Source organism: Taurulus bubalis, assembly GCF_910589615.1.
Source record: "Taurulus bubalis genome assembly, chromosome: 14".
Lineage (NCBI taxonomy): Eukaryota > Metazoa > Chordata > Actinopteri > Perciformes > Cottidae > Taurulus > Taurulus bubalis.
In genome coordinates this window covers 5,198,250-5,219,158 of record NC_136602.1, presented here as the reverse complement: position 1 = coordinate 5,219,158, position 20,909 = coordinate 5,198,250, and the positions used below count along the sequence as shown (strand labels likewise).

Sequence of the window (20,909 nt, the reverse complement as noted above, 5' to 3'; positions counted from 1 at the left end):
CGTGTTTCAGGTGGAAGTCGTGAGTGTAAAAAGTGTAAAAAGTGTGTCACAAGGCCAATTGCTTATTTTAAAAGTATTTATCGGCGAGAAAACAACAACATTGCTGGTATCATTTTTATTTTTATGTGTTTGTTGTACATTATTTAGTCGTTAAAAGATAAATTGTCTACTGTTGCTTTCGGAAGGGCGGGTCTTTTTTTGTGTGCAGATTAATTGAGATGCAGTTTCTTGTGTTTTTCTTGTTATAGATCTGTAATAAACCTTTTCAGTCAGGCGCCTTGTTTAATTTTAAAGTATGAGGGCGTGAAACATATGTTACGATAGCCAGCATGCTCAATTATATTATAAGTTGTTTTTGGTTGGAGACCTTTCGTTATACAGATTTGTTTTCTTTCATTCAGACATCTTGAGGTGAGGGACCCCTTTTGAATACTATATATATATATATACATATATATATACATATACATATATATATATATACATATATATATATATATATATATATATATATATATATATATATATGTATATGTATATATATGCATATATACTTTTTGCAAATGTTACATATTGTAATAATAATAGTGAACATTTCCCTGAAAAGTGTTTGTAATTTGGTACTTCACTCGCTCCAGATGCAGCTGTTTTATCATTTGTTTAGTTTTGTGTAATTAGTTTGGTAGTCCGTCGCTGTTTCGTGGAAACAGAAGGTTGTTCCTGTCTAATTCTTCCAGTCAAATTTACCTGTAATGTTCAATTACAGTGGGAATATTTAGTTTTGTTGATCTGCATATTTCCCTATGAACTAAAACAAACCTGCAGTATACTATGTACATAAATACACAGTTCCTTACTACTATTATTTGGAGGAAATCAAGGTGCTTTTTATCCCGCCTTTTCTATTTCTCCTCTCCCCTCGTCTCTCCGCGAGGTAATGAATTAGTTCCACCTGAGGAAGTCACTTCTGTCCGTCCGTTGCTTCGTCTTCATCGGCTCCTCCGTTTCCCCGCTGCCTCCGCGTCGCCGCTCGCTGCTCACTGCGAGCTTTCCGGCACTAATTTGTTTTTGTTTTGCCGCGCTAACCTTGGAGGTGGGCGACGCAACGTTATTAGCTTCTCCTGCTCTTCTGCTGCCACACATTAGAGTCAGGTCGACACGGAAGGCACTTTTCATTTGGATTTAATTCTCCCTCTCACCCTCCAGCTCTCCCGTCCTCCCCTCAACCCTTCCACCCTCACACGTCTAATTAGATTTGGGGGGCGGGGGGGGAATGAACTCTGATTAAAAACGCATCTTCTCCAACTTGACACACCACGGGCGCACACCCACACACTGTCTACTGCATCGCACACCTGACTTACACACACACACACACACACACATGGCACAGCCCGCTGAAGAGCCCGGTGCAGGCTGGGAGTTTGTTTGGAAGATGTTGGGAGCTGTGATTATAAAGGATGAGTGGCTGCCGTTCAAGCCTCCTCTTCTTCTTCCTCCTCCTCCTCCTTCTCCTCCTCTTCCTCCTCCTCCTCCTCCTCCTCCTCCCCCTCCTCCCGCCCTTCTCCATCAAGTCCTCCATTTGTGCCGATCAGATCAAACTGTCAATCAGCACCGGTCCGCCTGCTCGCTTCGATCTGGTCTCAGGCTTTCTCTCTGTCCCACCATGCATTATTAACACAGATTTTCTCATATCCTGAGAGGAAATTACAGTCCGGGTTGAGGTGTGTGTGTGTGTGTGTGTGTGTGTGTGTGTGTGTGTGTGTGTGTGTGTGTGTGTGTGTGCGCAGCCAGAGGATGAAAATCAAAAAATCACTGAAGCTTTCTTTTTTAATTTAGAGCTGTGGTTGGAAAGTCAGGTGTGTTTTTTTCTTACTCCACCACCGCAACAGGGATCTTGATTCACTCGGACGAACCAGAGGCCGCAGGTTCTTTTCTTCCGTTTAACAAACATTTAACAAGCAGATCCGCCGCATAGCTGCAGTCACAGAAAGCACCGACGCTTCGCTCCAATCAGACCTCTAAAGGTAAACACGGCGTGCAAAGTGTCAGCCGACACCATTATGTTCAACGACACCATTTATGCAAGGATTCATGGAATTTATTATTCATTTATTGTCATTGTGTAACAATGCACAACTTCAGTTGCAGCCCATTTTCGACACGACAACAAAAAAGACAGAAGTGCATTCCTGCAGTGCATTTTAATTGTTCTATTTGCAACGGCAGCAACAAACACAACCCCCTGGTGAGATAATATGGCTGAGATCTTCACATTAAACATGAGGAAAAACATAGTCCGTCAACGTTGCTCTTAATCCGATCCCCACGCTTCCTTTTCTGATGTTGATGAATGTGTTCTGGCAAAGGCCATTAGTGATAAACATTAAAAAAACATCACATATATATATATATATATATATATATATATATATATATATATATATATATATATATATATATATATATATATAATAAAGACAGAAGTGTAACATTCAATGTTGAAAATCATGATTCACTTCTATGTTGTGTGCTCTTGGAAACAACAGGTTGAGGGAATATTGTGGTGAAAGACATAATTAAAGGAAAAGTTTTAGAATTTTAGAAAAGCAAATATTAACTGTTGGAATGTTACCAGATGGAAACTGTAAAGTCCGAAGGGGGTTCGACATGCTGACTTATCAACAGTATTGAAACTTGTTTAAAAGCGGTGTCACCTGCCAGGATGGAGACGACTTTAAAAGCATTTTAGCGCCTTGAGCTCCGGAGGGATTTTCGCTGTCACACAGCAGCACACCTAAGCACAGGTGAGAATTGGATTTAGGGCCTTGCCGGTTATATTAGCTGACAAAAAAATCTGCGTTAGCGCAAGATCTAGAAATAGATTCCTCAAGGGTATCGCAGATTTGAATCTCCAGACTGACTTCTTCTAATACTGTTTAACTCAGATCTCACCTCAACTTTATTTCTAATAGCAGCTTTCATACAATCGTGCAGCACAAAGTGCACCACAGACCAAGATTGAATCAGCAGACAGAACAAATTCATTAAAAGAATTATAGTCATTTTGCATAAAATGTTCAAATTAATAAAAGTCACGAGAATACAAAAAGCACAAGAGATAGTAACGGTGTCAAAATCAAGATTAAGGCAATGAAAGCAGTTTCTTCAAAACTTTTTAGTTGCTTAATTTCTTTTCTTTTTTTACTGTATAAAACAAACCTTGTTCAAGGAATAATTCAACATTGCGAGAACAAGTTTTCTTTGAGAGAGTGCGATGAAAAAAAGATCAGTACAACTCTCACGACTCGTAAATGTGAAGCTTCAGTGCAGCTAGCGGCCTGTTAGCCTAGCTGGGCAAATAATGACCGGAAGCATTGCGCCAAGCAAAGTGTCAAGACATCCAGCTTTCTTTTGACATTTCTCTCCGTAATACGGAAAGTATCCCCAAGTTAAGAAGAGACGTACTTCATCTTTTAGCTTTTCAAGCAAAGCCGTAGAAAGATAAAATAAAAGCTGCACTGAGGGAGCAAACGCTTCAGCTCACTAGCGTCACTGTAGTTGACATGTCGGTACGACTGACCTTTAACCCCTGAGAGTGATGACCCTCCCTCCCCACACATCTACCCCCCCCCCCCACCCTCCTGCCATTTACGCTCTCACTGTGTCCTATGCCGCATCCCTCGCTCTTAAAACAAGCGCTCCCAATTAGCACGCCGCTCAACGAGGTCATTAGCAACCTGGCGTCCCCGAGTCCCCAACTCTACCAGCTCTCCGTTTTTTTTTTTTTTTACACTCAGGGAGCTAAACGGCACATTTACACTTGGGCGCCACAGACACAGCGTCATTTCCATATGCGTGTGATGGGAGCACGTAGGGGTCTTTAAAACATCAGAGAGTTGTAAAACCCAAACAGTAAAACACACAGAGCTTATAGCTTCAATTATAACTTGAGAGAGAGCGGTACTTTATGATGATATCTGGGGGTATGAAGTGTTTTATGAAGTCATCTCCCAGATCATCGCCCCCCTATCTCCTCCGTATCGCCATCATTTAACGTGAACAGGTTAAGCTAATGAGTGCTTGTTCCTTGGGATGGGAATTAAGGTAAGGGGGTTGAATTGCGGGTCACCCTCCTCTAATATTTTGTCTCACAAGCAGTAACATGGCTGCTCCTATTTCCAATGGAGATGGGGGAATTATGCGTCGATATTTCATGCAAAAAGTGCGCTTCCAACTCCAAAATGCGATGGCACGACACGGCACATATCCAGTGGTTCTGATCAAGAGTTCAATCCACATTAGTGTATTAGTATCTGCAGTAACTGACCGTTAGCAAAAAGGTTTTTAAAAGATGGAGGATAATATTGATCACACTTGCTTTGGTACAGAAACAGATTTAGACACAGATAAAGTAAAGGCCATGATTTTAGGTTTACTGACCTTGTTATTTTCTTATATTGGAACACCTCAGGGTGCGTTATCTTTCACTGAATAAGCCGATAGTCGATTTAAAGCGCTTTGCAGTGGTATTTGCATCCCACGCTGTTTCCTCTTTGACTCTCAACCTTCAGCACTTTCTCATTTCAGACGCACAAAGCTAAGATATTGTGCTCGGACTCTCGTGTTCATGTGTGTGTGTGTGTGTGTGTGTGTGTGTGTGTGTGTGTGTGTTCCTCTCTCCTCAGCTTGCGATGAGTGGACCGTCCTCCCCAGACCAGGGCTGCACCGGGACGCCAACCGATTTGGACACTCCGCCGTGGTTAGCAACGGGTGAGCTCCGCCCTTCCACACAAAAACACGTTTAAAATGTCAGAATTTCCTCGAGATCCGTTGCCTTGCTATGAAGGAAATCGTCAGCAGTGTGCTCGCTAACGCTGATGCTCAGATCTTGGTCAAATCTGGTAAATAATCAACTAAACCTCTCAATTATGCATATGCAAATACATACTCACGATGCATTATTCCTGCGCAGTTTTGCATTTCCTTGAAGTCTTCCTGCAGTGTCCTCCACGTTTTGGAAAGCGCAGAGACTCGGCGGACTTTGTTCTCTGCCTTTCCCTTTTCCCTTTGTCAGATTGTGGTTTTGTTGTGTCAATTGTTTATGGATTGATCTCCTTATCTCGATGCTAAATTTAGTTTTTAGTTTACACTTCTCCCTCTGCTGACTTCTCTGAAGCTCTCTGCCACCGCACCCTCTATATGTGGCTGTTTCTCTTGCCTTATACTCAGAAACCTCCTTTATATCATCTATGCATAGATACAGCGCACACTCTGTATTTCATTTTTGTAGCTCCAGAACTTTATGTGTGCCTTTCCCATTTTTGTACTTTGCTGGCTACATTTGCACAGAAAAGTTGTCCGGGTCCAATTCTTCCATCCTGCTGCCGTGGTTTCTGTGATAATCTGAATCATATTCATTCACACTGCCACTCACGAAAGAAAAAAAGAAAAACTGCGTGAGATTGTTTAAAAAATAAGGGATGTTGTGGATGCAACCTGCACTCTTCAGCCAATGTTCTCGCTTGTTGTAAGGAAGCTTCTTAGGATAGATAACCAGACATTTCAGGAGGTTTTCTCAGAGCTTCTCCAATGTACTTTGCTTTTTTGGGATGATTTGAACATTGATTCAAAATGATTTTAGTTGAATTCCAACACAAGTTCCATCACGATGCGGAGTGACTTATCGCTGAACTCAGAAATAATGGTCTGACCCTTTAACACCATTTACCCAGCAGAAAGTCAGCTTTGAACTTCAAAAAGACAGCTTCAAACTGAAGCATTTTTTTTGCCCCCCAAGAAAACCAAAGTTCAGCTTTATCTTTGAAAGGCTCTCCTGCTGCTGTCTTCATCGGTCTTCATCTCTGCAGGCGTTTCTTGTCTTTTTAAGACGAATACTATCTCGCTGTAACTTTTGCACAGGTTTTCTGTTGCCCTCGTGATTCTGTGTTAATCCGCTCTGCCTCGTTTTTCAGCTCCATGTTCATCTTTGGAGGTTTTTCGGGCCTCCTTCTGAACGACGTGCTGGCCTACACCCCTCCGTCCTGCCAGGCCTTTTCCAACCCGGCTCTGTGCGCCGCTGCCGGGCCGGGCCTTCGCTGCCAGTGGGCGAAAAGCAGATGTGTCCCCTGGTATCCGAAACCACCCGATCACAGGTTTCCTGCACCTTTTTGCCCCCCGCGACCTGGTAGGTAACACCGGGACCCCCGTCTGCCCAGCTGAGCCTTCGCCATTTGTTACTTTCTGTATTTCTCCCTAAATAGTTCCCCTGTCGTGTCAACAGTGTTGGGGGTAACGAGTTACAAAGCAACGGATTACAGTAACGATATTACTATTATAGGTAACAAAGCATTACACTCAAAATATTGGTAACTACACTACTTTACTAGACCTCAGGAACGCGCTTTCCTGCGTTACCCAAGACATTTCTACCAGTCGAAAAAGTTCTCTTTTAGTGGCGCGCGAGTCACATGACACTTCCTGCATGAACAATAGCAACAAGCTGCTAGCTAGCGCTGCTGCTGCTACTGCCCGCGACCCCTCTGCCCAAGTCGGGTGTCGAGCCTGGTCCCGCTATCTTCGGTGGTTTTCGGGGAGCTAGCGAAAGTTAACAGAGAGCTAGCGGAAGTTAACGGAGAGCTAGCGGAAGTTAGCGGGGAAGTGACGGAGCGCTAGCAGGAGCCCCAGCCGGCTACAGCGGGGAGCTAACGGGGACTCTGACCGAAGGTAGTAGCGGCTCGTAACCCAACGTTTTCGGTAGATTGTTTATGCAGGAAGTGTCGTGTGACTCGCGCGATTATTATTATTGGAAATTATATTAATTAATAATAATAAATTATTATTGAAAATGTATCTTTGCAGTTAATTTGGACATTTGCTTAAAAAAATGGAAAGTAAAGTAAATAGTAGTGAAGTTACTTTTCAAATGCAGTAACTAGTAAAGTAATCTAATTACAATTTTCAGAAGTAACTAGTAACGTGTAACTAATTACTTTTTCTGAGTAACTACCCCAACACTGCGTGTCAACATCATTTTCCTTAAATGTACAGCCCAATCCTGCCGAAGTGTTGCTCCCAAAAGACCAATTATTTCATAGGAATAATAACTACTCCGAAGGATTTGGCTTCTGAAGTTAGTCGGCGTACCATAAAAATGAGAACAGAAGGTCAATACTGCAACAATTACCTGATTTTGAAGTAATTAGGTTGAGTCTAAACCCTCCTCCATCTCTCTCTGCCAGATTTAGTCAAAAGGCAATCGTGCTAATGGTTGTACTGTCAGTTTTAAATGGAACAACATGAATTCCCTGTTTTAAAGGAACATGCTGGTGTTTTTCTTATGTTTAAACCCATTTAGTACAGATCCCATATAGTTTGCCATCACAGTCAACATCAAGTCTGCATTTTGTGTGTGGTCACATGATCACAATAAGTAATAAATAATAGATCAGTTGACAGCTAAACTGTACCCATAATGCTTAATGGTTATCAATGGCTGACTGGAGCTGTAGAAAGAGACATGCACAAATATAAATTTGTAGTAAAGGAGCAAAACAAAACAAACAAACAAAAACAAGCACATGCATGGACCTCCAGATGCATGATGGGAGTCTAACTGATTCAACATGTCCCAGATCCGTGTCTCGCTTCATGCATATTCATTCTAAAAACAACAGCGCGGCATGTTTAATGACCAGAGTGAAACGAAGCAGCATGATAACCCTACTCCCATGTGCATTTTCCTTTCCATCACATCCAAACATGATAATTATGTGCTAGTTTACGCTCCATGAGAGCTTTTACTTGCTCGCACGTGACCACCGCATCAGTCTGGAGCGCGACTTCCTGAAATACACCAGAAAAATGTGCTAGATGGACATCCCAATCAAGCTTTTCAGACTGATGCCCACAGACTCAGACCTTTTACTCCTTTGCTCAACACTTGTTTGATCATTGCGCAACGTTTAGCAGCCGATTATGATCAGTGGCCATTGATCAGCGTACAATTCCCAGCAGATTTATAATTTTTTTTCTTCGAATACAGCAAGAAGTAAGAACTAAACTTTCTTGAAAGGTACCGCAGATGTGGTGATGAAACATTTTACTTGTCAAAGAGAGTTTGTCATGTCATCTCTAAGCTGAAGTGTTAAATGTGAAGGAGCTACAGGGATCACACGTCACATGCTTCTCCGATATGCAGCGTTCAGTAATCACTTAATGTCCCTCACTGGCTCCACATGTATATCTGCCTGAAACTACTCATGCACCTGCTCGCTCGATTTTGCCTTTACTTCTGATGATTCAGTCGTGAATACTACTTTGTGATACAACTACAGAAACAACTACATATACATAAAATAACTAACTTGATCTGCTATTTTTATCTGTGTTACTATTATTATTTATTTTTACTCAAAGTTTGTCGGCCAGAGATTTTTTCCAATCTATTTTACAAGCGGGTCCCGGCCAAGATGGCTGTTTCAAGCAAGCACCACAATAAAAACACAAATAACGATACTTGGAGACATAAGAAAGGACAAACAAATGCAACAGCAAAAAGTTCAAAACAACATAAAAACGTTCACATAAAAAAGACCACAGACTTTAAACAAACCAGCAAAATGCATCGTTCAAAAGACGCAAGATGAAGAAGAACAGCGGTTGCTGCTACAGTCGAGAATAATACGTGTAAAATGTGTTTATGCATAAGGGATGCTTGTTTAAATGCGTGTGTGTGTGTGTGTGTGTGTGTGTTTTCTCCTCCAGACAGCACGGACGAGCGGTGTTTCCGCTTCCCGGACTGCGCGAGCTGCACCGCCAACACGCGGGGCTGCCAGTGGTGCGAGGACAAGAAGTGCATATCTGCGTCCAGTAACTGCACCGTGGTGAGTCCTCGGCGGCGTTCTGCAGCGCACGGCCTCGTTAGTGGCCCCTCGAGGCCGCGGCGTTTATTAGACCTCGCGACACGAGAGTGTTTGATGGAACCAATAACATCTGGATGATTGTGGTCATCTAGAACCAAGCCATGAAGTCAAAGGTTTGTCCCAAGGGGGCTAGAAGAAAGGGGTCAAAAGGTCAAAATGATTAAAATACGTTTATGCTATTTTATCCTCTCATGCATTTTAAGGATTCAAACAATAATCTACACATTTTAAAATGTGATTGAAGTATTATTTGAGTGAGATAACGTTGGATCAATGTGTTTTTTGTACTTTTTCTGTAGCTCATTTTGTGTTTTCTCTGTCTCTTTCTCTATTTTTACTCCCAATCTGCCTTCTCTGTCTTTCTTTGTGTGTGTGTCTGTCTGCATGCTGCTTTTGTCTGCTTGGCTGTGTTTGAATATGAATCTGTGTGTGTGTGTGTGCGTGTGTGTGTGTGTGTGTGTGTAGCTGACTCTGGAGCTGGCACAGCAGCATGGCGGCGCTCTGTCTCTGTCTCGTCCTCCGACCATGTTGTCTGAACATCAGCTGAGCTTGTGGAAGCACGGAGCCAGAAGGAGGGGACATGTGTGTATTATTTGACATTTGACTCTCGCTGTTAGGCCGCAGGTCGGGTTGCGTCGGGTTGAGATCGGCGGTCAGAGCCGTCCTTTAGGTTAAGTGGAAATTAGGGAGAATCTAAATCACAAATTTACATTTATTTCGTGTCCTTTGTACTTTTTTTTGTTTAACAACCTTTCCCTGACAATGATTAAAAATGGTGTTCGAGAAAGAGCACTTTGGGTTCGATCTAATTTAAAGTCAAATAATTCATCATCTTTTTTCATCCTTTTGTAAAAGACTGGGTCTCTTTTTCTCAGGTTAAAACGGAGCAATGAAAAAGAAAAAAGCAGAGTAGTTTCTGTTAGAACCAGAATGTTTTTTTTACTTGAATGAAGTCATATTTTCTGTTGAGAATAACCAGCATGGATATCATGGCCCTAAAATTGAACATTTGCGGTAGTGTAAGTGAGTCGCACACAGTTTCAATAAAAAAGTCCATCTCAGTTTAATGTGTCGCTCATGTTGATTTCTCTTCTCACTCTGCATTTTCTTTTTGATTCCTTCACCCATCAACCTTTTATTCATCTCCCGCTTCTGCCGCACATGGTGTCCATTCCCTTCACGCTCATTGCATTTACTGTCAAAGAGGACCCCGATGATGAGGTGGAACCGGACTGACATTGTTTCCTCTCCGTGTGTTTGAAGTCGGTGAGAGACACGTCCGGCTGTAGTCGCAGGGAGGAGCAGGAGTGCTTCAGACTGGCCAACTGCAGGAGCTGCTCCCTCAACGTCAACTGTCAGTGGGAGCTGCAGCAGCAGGAGTGTCAAGCACTTCCTGGTGAGGAGACACACACACACACACACACACACACACACACACACAAACAGAGAGAGCGTGAACATACCTGCAGCGTGCCACACGTGACACCATCATGAATGCACATGCATGAGACATTACATTGATTATCTTTGTTTTTTTTCTCAGAATATACAACAAATATATTTCAAATTAAAGTTCAAATAAGTACATTTGAGTAATTGCACAGAACTTTCACTTAAAGTATATTTTTTTTGAAAGTGTGTTAAAAGTGTAATTGAAAAAATAGGTGAAAGCGTGACTTTTGTATACTTTGCAGAAAGTACACTTCTTTGACAGTATATTTTAAATATTCTATTGAAAATGTAAGTATATTTTAAATATACAAAATTATATTTATTTTTTCGCCTGGTTGTGCTGTTTGATGAATACTATTAAGGGTCTGGCAGTGTAACCTTTACAGTCTCTCTGATCATCATCATCACTGTAGGGAAGAGGCTGTTGAAAGATTGCTTTATTCTGCTAAATCATAAACTATATATAAGAAGCGGACACCAAGAAGTCACCATGATGCCACCTATTGCCTTGTGGACTACAGTTTTGAAGCCTTGAGTTTGTCATTTCGTCTGTCGCCATCTTGTTTTTTTGGAACCAAAAGAGACATGAAACCTTAGAAATAAACCAAAAAGACTTGAAACTAGAGATTGCGACCATAAACCAATGTTTACAATCTTTTCTGAGGGAATAAATCAAGAGAGAAGTAGAGTTATTTTCTCATAGACTTCTATACAATTTGCAACCAGAGGAGTCGCCCCCTGCTGGCCATGAGAAAGAAGTCTACTTCAGCATTGGCTTCACCTTTCAGAGCCATAGGTTGCCACTTGTAAACCCACGGTACAACACACACACACACACACACACACACACACACACACACACACACACACACACACACACACACTAGCTTCAGAGTGTTTGCATGTTCCCACGGCTGCACATCACTGGGTGGTCTTCCCAAATCAACACTCGGCTACATCCATGCGGGCATGTGCACAGAGAGGATTAGCATACCTTCAGAAGCACGCTCCCCAATTCAGATGCGAAGGAAAGTAGGCCAATTACAAGTGTTTACTGGATGTTCTGCACGCGGATCCTTAGCTGCAACAAACCAGAGCCCACAAAGTCCTCCACGCTTCGCTCCACAGCCGCCGTGGAGCCTTCAGCTAGAGCTGCTCTCAGTTTGACTTTGGCGCTCGTGTGACTTAAGGGCAAAGGAAAGACTCTTGCTAGTTGTATCCACAAAGTATCCTGTTCCGTGCTGAGTTGTATTGGGCTCTGGGCCCCGCGAGCTGTCTTGCTCTGCTGTGAGTTGGACGTTTGCAGTAGCTCTAAGCAGGCGTTGGCATTGTGTTTGCTCCCTGTCTTCTGTCCACATCAAGGCCCCGGAGCCTGATACATGTCCTCCCACTCTGGGTTGTTATGAACTGTTAGCCTGCTCTGTTGTTCAGCTGAGGTAAAATAGTTGGAGCATTGGGTTATCTTGGTATTTTGCAGGTCAAAAAGGCATCTATGCCTTTAAATCTGGGCTAAATGTTTATTAGATAGATTACATATAATCATTATTTCAACATAATTCAACTGGCTATACTTCAACATGAACTTTTACATTTTGTAAATCAAATTTGACCCCTGCATTTAACCTCTCCTAAACATTTACTGGAGGAGCAGTGGGCTGCTGTGAAGCAGTGTCTCGTTCAAGGACACTTCAATGTGCAGACGGTGAGGAGAAAGGATGAACTTGCTCTACATCCTGAACCAAAGGATGGAGTATTTTAAACAATGTTAAATGCAATGGTTATATGAAACTAAAATGTCTAAAAAAACATTCATCTTTTGATCAAATTAAGCCCAGTTTGAATCTACATGTGAAGCTTTCGTTTGACCAGCAAATCCTTAAAGTGATGCTTACTGGGATTTTAGAAATCCTATGATGACGTAATCACTATATTACGTGATCAGAAAATGAGTTCAGATTTAAACCCAAGTCATCCTTCCTGGCTTTTTGACCCTGCTGGCCTCCTTACAGAGGGCAGCGTTTGTTCCAGGTCCAGTTTCCACTCTTGTAGCTCTGCAGCTTTAAATATACATCTTAGTGTTCAGCAGCCATGAGCACACGCTGCTACGTGCTGTAGCATGTATCTCTGCGTCTCTTTACAGACCTTATTTTAGTTCATTATCCACAAGTTAGAAACATCCGTTTGCATTGAAACCAAGCAAACATGACATTGATGTTTAGTGTTGATATAATGTGGTATAATCTGCTCCGTTTGGACATCTACTTTCTGACTTTCCCATTACACACCACAAAGAAGTTTATTTTCTGCTGGTTTAGCTCCTTGCTTGGCAGTATATTGTCCTTGCGATGCATCTTGTTTATTGAGTATTGGGAAGCCAGAGCAGCTATAATATTGGAGTAGACAACTCTGTGCTGCAGCTACTGAGCATCAGACGTCATTTGCATAATAAACGTGCTAATTTTTCTCATGTTGCATCATTAAGTCTTATTTTTGTTTTGTCGACTGGGGCCAGCATGCGTCTTCGCGGTTCAGGGTGATGACTGGCACACTGTCTCGTGCCCAGTCTTTGTTTGTGTGAACAGGAAGTAACGGTGCCATTTAGGACACGGCCTTTCAAAGGGTCATTGCTACATCTTTGTGTGTGTGTGTGTGTGTGTTTCTGAGTCCATTAGTGTGACAAGGCTAAAAACAAAGCTTCTGTATTCGTCATGATTTTCTCTGAGGATAGGTTTGCAGTAATAGTGTGACTGAAATGAGCTGGAGTAATGGAAAGTAGCTCCACCACCATGGCAGCTGTGGCCTTTTCTTTCGACACTGTGTTATGATTAATTATGCTAAATAGCCTGACATGTTTATCTCTGCTTTCACACAAAGACCGTAACCTAATCTATTTATGTTTGTACTCCTCCTCTTGTAGCCCGTCATTTGTCTCCTGTTCTCCTTTTGTGTTTGGTAGATTATTCCCCAGTGCTATTGCTTTTGGGGTGAAAGAAAGAAAGAAAGGAAGAAAGCAGGTATTTTTTCTTGTCTTTAACATGAAAAGGTTGCTGATGGAAGCCATTATGGAGCCGTGATTGTAATCAGTCTCGGAGTCCACAATAAACAGCCATGCTCAGTGGAGCCTTTCATCCCGGCTAATTGAACAGCCTCAAACTCCACGAGATGCTGCCAAGTGACCGTGATGAGAACAATGAGTTCATATATGCTGTTTATTTTTATTTTTTATGGGTGACTTTCTCAACTTGTGTTAAGACTCCTCAATCGCCACAGATATTCACTTTTCTTTATCCCATGTGTGACATAGGCCTACATCTACAACAGCATAAATCAGCAATGACATCAGTCTACAAAATCAGTCCAATGTGTTATTCATTAATCACATTTTTACCAGAAGTATTCATCTAAAAGCGGTTCAATTGACTGTTGATTTTGGCAGCACAGTTTACTTTCCAGGCTATCACATGAATGTTAAATTTCAGTCCACCAGTCGCCCTCAGGGAGTTTTCCCACCTTTGCCGGTCACCTGACTGTTCACCTACCTGCACAGCTGCAGTGACCTCATTAGCCAGTGTATACAGTATACAGTATACCAGCCATCAACCAGCAACATATTTCTGCCAAATCTTCCTCTGCTTGTTTTTGACGATAAACTGCCTCTCCACGTTCAGTTTTTTTGGGATTTGGTGGCTATTTCGGCCTAGTTAACCCTTGATTAATGAAGCCTGGTTTACCTAGCCCAAGTTTGAGTTACAGTCAAGTGTGATCTTTTATATCAAGATGCTTCTGGGGCATTTTATCAGATTAAGCTTCTTACTTACTTTGAAACGCGATGAATGTTTAAGCACGTTACAGCTAGCTGTATGCATGCTAACATGCTACAAACAATACAAGCTAATGAGCTAATGTTAATGTTCTAATCCTTTTCCAACTATAGACCTGTTAGCAACTTGGTGTTGTAGTATGATTGCATGAAAACATTAGCTGTTAGCATGCTAAATGGTACAAGCTGAAGCCAAATATATTAGAAAGCTAACAGTAGGTATCCTAACATAATCAAATGCTAAACATAAGTCAGAAATATGCATGTTAGCATACTCAACACTACAAGCTTACAGTAAACATTAGCATGATTGTGTGCTAATTATAGGCCCATTAAATTGCCAATGTTTAGCGTGTCTTATAGCTAATACAACATTAGTATTGTAGCATTCCAATATTTACTGTACTTGTGTTCAATGCTACCCACAGCCCAAATAAATACAACATCTGGGGAAGTTGTCTCTTTGTACGCCGACAACTATGTTTTCCCACGTTTCATGAACATTGAAGGAAAACACAGTTACGAGCAGGCTGCAGACGTCCACTCTAATCTTGTGTTTCAAGCTATCTGATAAGCATTAATGTAAAGACAGCTGTACTGAAGGTGTGTGTGTGTGTGTCTGTGTGTGTGCAGGCCAGCTGTGTGGGGAGGGCTGGCACCATGTCGGGGAGGCCTGTCTGAGGATCAACTCCAGCAGTGAGAGCTACGACAACGCCCAGCACTACTGCAAGAACCTGGGAGGAAATATTGCCTCTTTGCTCACAGACAAGCAAGTCAATTTTGTTCTGGAGGAGCTACAGAAATACCAACTGCAAGACAAGGTGGGTGGCGTAAAAAAAACTAAATAAAACTCATACGCCTAAAAAAAGAAAACCGACTGGACTCCTGCCTGCTAACAGTGTTTGTGAAAGCTCCTGTAGAGCCTTTTATTTTCCCACTCTGGCTTCTCTGGGCTATGAAACCGCTGTGGCTATTTATTTGGTAAGATCATCTAATTAAATGTTAGCATAAGAAACTAGTAGACAAGCATATTTGTGGTGTGTCTATTCTGTTTGTGAATGAAAGTTCCTGACTGAGCAAAGTTGCAAATTTTTCCTTGCAATGATTCAAACATTGATTGCAATGATTGTAAACATTAGAAAACATTCCTATTCGTTCCTTTTCATCGATATGAACATGCATCGCTGCACTAGAATGGTGAAGATCAATTTAAGGCTATTTTTTTTATAAAATACTGATATGCCCATACCTGAATGTTGTGGATGGCCATTACCTTCTTCCTGTTCGGCAGTCTATTGATCCCCTTTTCAGTTTCTGCTCTCCTCTGCAGAGCTGATTGTTTCTCTGGAAACAAAAAAAGGGAATTCAGACTCAAAAATAATAACGCCAGAGGTATAGCCACTTGATTTGACGAAGGTAAAATTGTTGAGGTCAAAAGGCCTCGTCTGAAATTCAGAATGCATTTCTATGAGGATCGTATCTTATATATTTTCCTTTAACTCGTATTAGTAATGGAGGTGATACAAAATAAATAAAATATATATATTTCTAATTGATGTGGACAACTATTTCATTATATTGCGTAATGTACATTGTATATATTGTTTCTTTAGTAGATGCCAAAGAATGTGTGTACTCAAGATAGTATTTTATTTTTTACATGACTGTATAACAACAATCTCATCAATGAAAGAACCCAGCAGAGAGTTTTTCTCATGCGATCAAAATTTGCAATGCGAGTCGAAATTTCCCACCACGACATTTCTGATGTGGCTTCAAGGCATTACGAATAAAAAATGCTGCTTTATCATCACTTTTTATCATAATAAACCCAGATGTCTACAAAAACAGTTTTTCAGTCACACATTGACGAGTGATTCTTTAAACGGCTGCTCTTCAATGAGCCGTTCACCAGATCCCTGTTAAAACAGTCAACTGATGTGTTTGGCCAGTCTTTTTGATTAATGTGCAGCGTCAGGAGGCATCTCTGGCCATTCCATTTTTTTTAAATTTTTTATTCACTATCTCTGCAAATTCAATTTCCAGATACCATCCAGATCGCAAACAAAAGCTGCTGAGTGGAAGAGCTTTCGGGTGGATGTGTGGGCTTAAATACCAACATGACGTGGGAAAATACTTTGGATTTCTTTCAAATTATTCTCTTTTTTTCATAATCATTATGGTCCTTTTACCAAACAAATCTCCCTTGTTTTCTTAGCAAATCATTTAAATGTTCACTAAGCTCCACTTCATTCAGCTGCTATAATTACGGCCTCCTTTTGAAAATCGTTCCCCAAATTAGAAATTGTGGTAAATCTGAACAGTTTCTGTTTTTTACAACGATTACAGTCATTTGCAGAAGGCTTGATTCGGGATCCGCTTCCATGTGAAACGTGTTTGTCGTTACCAGCCGCGTGACTTCTCCTCTTCTTACGAAGGCTTTTTTTGCAACAATTCTAGGACAATGTCCCTGTGTACATGCGAACTGCATACAATTAGGGCTCGTTATCTTCTTTTGTTTCTTTTTCAACGAAAACAAGAAGTGAATAGTATCTGAGGTTAGGCAGGATTCCTTTTGTTCATTGTTTTTTTTGTATGTTCTTTCAGCGACTCTAACAAATCGCTGTTCCCGTGTTTGACCTAGAAATTGATTGCGCTCTGTATTTTTGTGATTTTTCTCAGATTGACCTCACTTCTAAAATGCTAATGCTGGAAAAGCTTTACTCATATTATAGTGTGCACAACCCTTAGACACTGGGAGTCCCAAAAGCATTGTGGGAAAAGCTGATTCTATAGATACTGTGACCGTCAACAGCATTATAGCAACACTAAACAAAATATAACTATAAATGAAGCTTGGCCTCTTAATGTCAGAGGAAATGTTGCAGAAAAGCTCCTTCTCTGTCTGAGACCAGACAGCGTGTTGCATGTTTCTACCTCATCTTAATCTATACGCCGATGAAAGAAAACATGAATCAGGTATTATACATCCCATTCCGCTCACCCCTGTCTCTCTCTGACCCCTGCAGACATTGTCTCCCTGGGTCGGCTTGAGGAAGATCAACGTGTCTTACTGGGGCTGGGAGGACGCCTCCCCCTTCACCAACACCAGCCTGCGCTGGTCACCCGGGGAGCCCAGCGACTCGGGCTTCTGCGCCTACCTGGAGCGGGCGCAGGTGGCCGGTCTCAAAGCTAACCCCTGCACGGCCACCACCGACGGCCTGATCTGTGAGAAACCTGCCGGTGAGTCTGATATCAGGATATTGATATAATATAGTATTTATATATTGCCCAGCCCTATTCTGCATATGTATGATGGATGGATGGATGTTTGCAGCATCGTTTGATGACAGGCCCTGAATGGGGCAAGAGAGAGAGAGAGAATGGACCATGTGGGGGGGATGGAGAGAGCGAGAATAACTTGTGTCAAGAAACACCACTTTTATTTTTTGGAACATTCATGCCAATAAAGCACATTCAGAGAGAGAGAGAAGTCACATTTCTTTAGGTGATAAAACAAACTCCTGGGCGAAGGCAAAAAGTATCTACGAATGAAAGAGACAATAAGCCGTGAAGAAGAGTTACTCTGATTTAACCCACATTTCTCAACCACACTGGCATTTTCTGTGCCGCTAAAAGGAATAAACTGAAAAGTGAGAGAGGATTTGATGGTAATTTCAGGTATTTTACTGCATTTGTATGAAGAATTAACTCACAAAGCGACTGCAACTAAATGATCAGGTTCTGCTTTTGTTTTTCTTAAACTCCAAACTTAATTCCTCAGTTCATAACTTAACCATCTGTCTCCCCGCCGTCGCTCAGGGAGTCCACAGAGCCAGAGTTCCCGTCCCTGCAGGACGCCGTGCTCGCTGCGCACCAGCTGCGCCAACTGCACCAGCCAGGCCATGGAGTGCATGTGGTGCGGCAGCACGCAGCGCTGCGTGGACTCCTCGGCCTACGTCATCTCCTTCCCCTACGGGCAGTGTCTGGAGTGGCAGACCCAGGACTGTGCAGGTGAGACGTGCAGAAAGCAACCAGTTCACCTCATTCACAGTGTGTTTCTAAGTTAAATTGTTACCTTGAAATGTCTAATTCAGCGATCTGTTGTACTTAGCGCCACCCTCTTGTGTCACTTCTGGTTTCCAAAAAAGCCGAGATGGTGAAAACCAATGTGTGACCTCGCAGTGACCGCGTCCACTTCTTATATCTACAGTGTGTGGTTGCACTCTTGTTTAATAGCTGTCCATTTTGATCTTCTCTTCTTCGGATCAGTAAAGGTCAACCCAGAGCACTTTCTACCGAAAAAAACTCTCTAACTCCCTGAAAGTGTATTTTTTTCCCGCTGGCTTGGGTCGGGAACCTATGAAGCAGAATGCATTCTGGGCCTTGGCCGATCGCAGCTGGAGCTGATGAATACCCGTGACCAGAAGACTCATTTGTCCCAGAAGCGAATGCAGATTGTCACTTTTCCTAATGAAGCCAAAAGCCAGATGTTAGTGGGTGTTCGTGGGATGTCTGTCCAGTGGGGAAAAGGGGAGGGGCTAAGAGCTCAGATGGATAGATGCAGATGAATGAGGCGGTGAATATGGCGCCGGTCTCATCTGATGATGCAACAGGAGTAAGTTGTGTGTGAACGCGGAGTCATTATAGACGCCTATCGATTCCTTTTCTTATCAGCAGTCGGGTCTCCACCTCTCACACACACTGACACACACACACACACCGAGGCAGCGACACCTTTCCTGTAGCTGCAGGGCAGAAAATCGATCATCTCCAGTGACACACGACAGACTCAATATGAAGCGCCCTGCCGCTGTCTCTTATCGCTGCTCTCATATCAACGCTTCCTTGGGGGATGCTGGAGGTTCTCCTCCTCCACAGGAATGCTTGAGTACATGCGGTGGATGTGTGCAGGAATGTGTGTGTGTGTGTGTGAGGAACAAGAGATCAGGAAACATGAAGACAGGACAACGCGCTGCAACCTTTGTGATTTGCAGCTTTAAGCTGGTTTACTTATAGTTTCATGAGGCCATATGGAGAGATTTCCTGCAGTCGTTGATCTCATAAAAGGTGCTTCTGCGTTCATATTTATGGGTTAACAAAGTCTCTATGAGGAACATGGAGAATATTGCTTAAAAAAAGGCTATTTTGTGATGAATAAAAGCTGCGTCTTTCTGACCCCAGATGGCAGAAACACATATCTAAACAAGCTCACAGCTCAAGAGGTTTTATGGCTGAAGTGTTACAAATATTTGTTGGTGTGATACAAACAAAGCAACGTGGGCATCCTGATGTCGGATTCTTCTTTCAATTGTCTCACGCACAATGTGAGTCCAGCAAGATAAACGCTTTGGATATTTAGTTTTGGTGCGTTACATTGAAATGTACTTTAAAGAAGTATTAAATAAGTCATTTTAGATGTGCTGGTATATAAGCAAAAACATATTTCTTCCCTGTTATTACGTCATTTATGTGTAACATGATCTTCCGTAGTAGAAACAAATCATACATACGCTATATTTAGTAGTATCATTCATTTAAAAAATACAACATAATGAATTGGATGGAAAAGAGCCACAAAGATGAGACTTTATCGTGGGTTTGTCTATAAGAACAATGAGAATAGGTAAACTGCAGAAGTACAGTTTATATTATTTTGTACAGCAATTAATTTTCCCCCCAATCAATAATGAATGAATTTATTAAGCTTTAGCCATAATAACTGACCGCGACAGATGACTTGTTTAACCCTAGGAAGTGTTTTAATTATGTTCATTGGTGTTTTATTTTGAAAGGTCAAGGTCAAATAAGGCAATGCTTTTTCTGGGGAAAAGCAAATATATTAAGAAAATCAAACTGTCAAAGTATTCCCCTGTGGCCAAACTTTGTGTTGGTGTTTTCTGTCTTTTGTTAGACAAATAGTCAATTGGCAGCAAGTGTTGTTGTTTTTTGTTGAGATTTTTCTTTCTTTATTATCTTGTGGTGATTATTATTCCTTGCTGGTGCAGACAGCTCTTCAGCCCACTGTTAGCGAACCAAGATTGTTTCTCCCTTCTTCTTTAGATTCAGCGCTTACATAATGGCACCCTTTTTTTTTTTTATTTCCCCCGCATCTCCTTTTTTCTCTTTTATTATTCATATCTCGGTTTGGTGGCAGAAGGTGTGTAGGAGGCCTTTGTTCTGCTGCTTTTCACCTCTGTTGCAAACTACGGCATGCGGAAAAAAACATGACATATTTTACATTTAAAAAAATCACAAGTATCGCATTGTTGCTCTTCTGCAGTCCATCACGGCTCGCGTTGTGTTTTCATACTTAAGTTTCTGCATCACTTACGTATTAATCGTGTCTTCTTTTGGGAACCACAGCTGGAGGCTTCGTGACCTCGGCTTCTGTAGCTGCTTCTCAAAAAAACAAAACACTATTGCCTTGTCTGAGAATCCAATTTGAACTGGGTCATTTCTTTATCAGATAAATGTGGCCCAAGGCTTTGTGTATCATTCCCATTTTTCATGTCTGCTGGAGGCTCACCACACTCTCTCTTCAGCACTCTTGAAATAATTAGCTCCACTGTTGCCCCAGCAGTCAGATTTTAAAGTTTTTGGAGCTTCTTCGAAAGCAAGCTGCTTTTTTTCAACCGGCCTAATTGTGCTGTACCATGCTTTCTCTTATATAATGGACTTTCTTTGGTTTATGTGACAGTTTTAAGTTTTTG

The 20,909-nt window shown here is 41.8% G+C and overlaps 1 protein-coding gene across 1 annotated transcript in view; it reads left to right on the top strand.

Moving 5' to 3' along the window:
• Positions 1–20,909, top strand: part of LOC306746519 (attractin-like protein 1) — a gene marked incomplete at both ends in the record, with an annotated part of 209,433 nt that overhangs the window by 51,376 nt on the left and 137,148 nt on the right. Inside the window, 8 exons of the mRNA XM_079229442.1 lie at positions 4,689–4,773; positions 5,976–6,187; positions 8,767–8,885; positions 9,390–9,506; positions 10,188–10,320; positions 14,830–15,017; positions 17,226–17,439; positions 18,019–18,210. Coding sequence (XP_079085568.1) covers positions 4,689–4,773; positions 5,976–6,187; positions 8,767–8,885; positions 9,390–9,506; positions 10,188–10,320; positions 14,830–15,017; positions 17,226–17,439; positions 18,019–18,210 — 1,260 coding nt within the window. The remainder of the gene's footprint in view (positions 1–4,688; positions 4,774–5,975; positions 6,188–8,766; positions 8,886–9,389; positions 9,507–10,187; positions 10,321–14,829; positions 15,018–17,225; positions 17,440–18,018; positions 18,211–20,909) is intronic.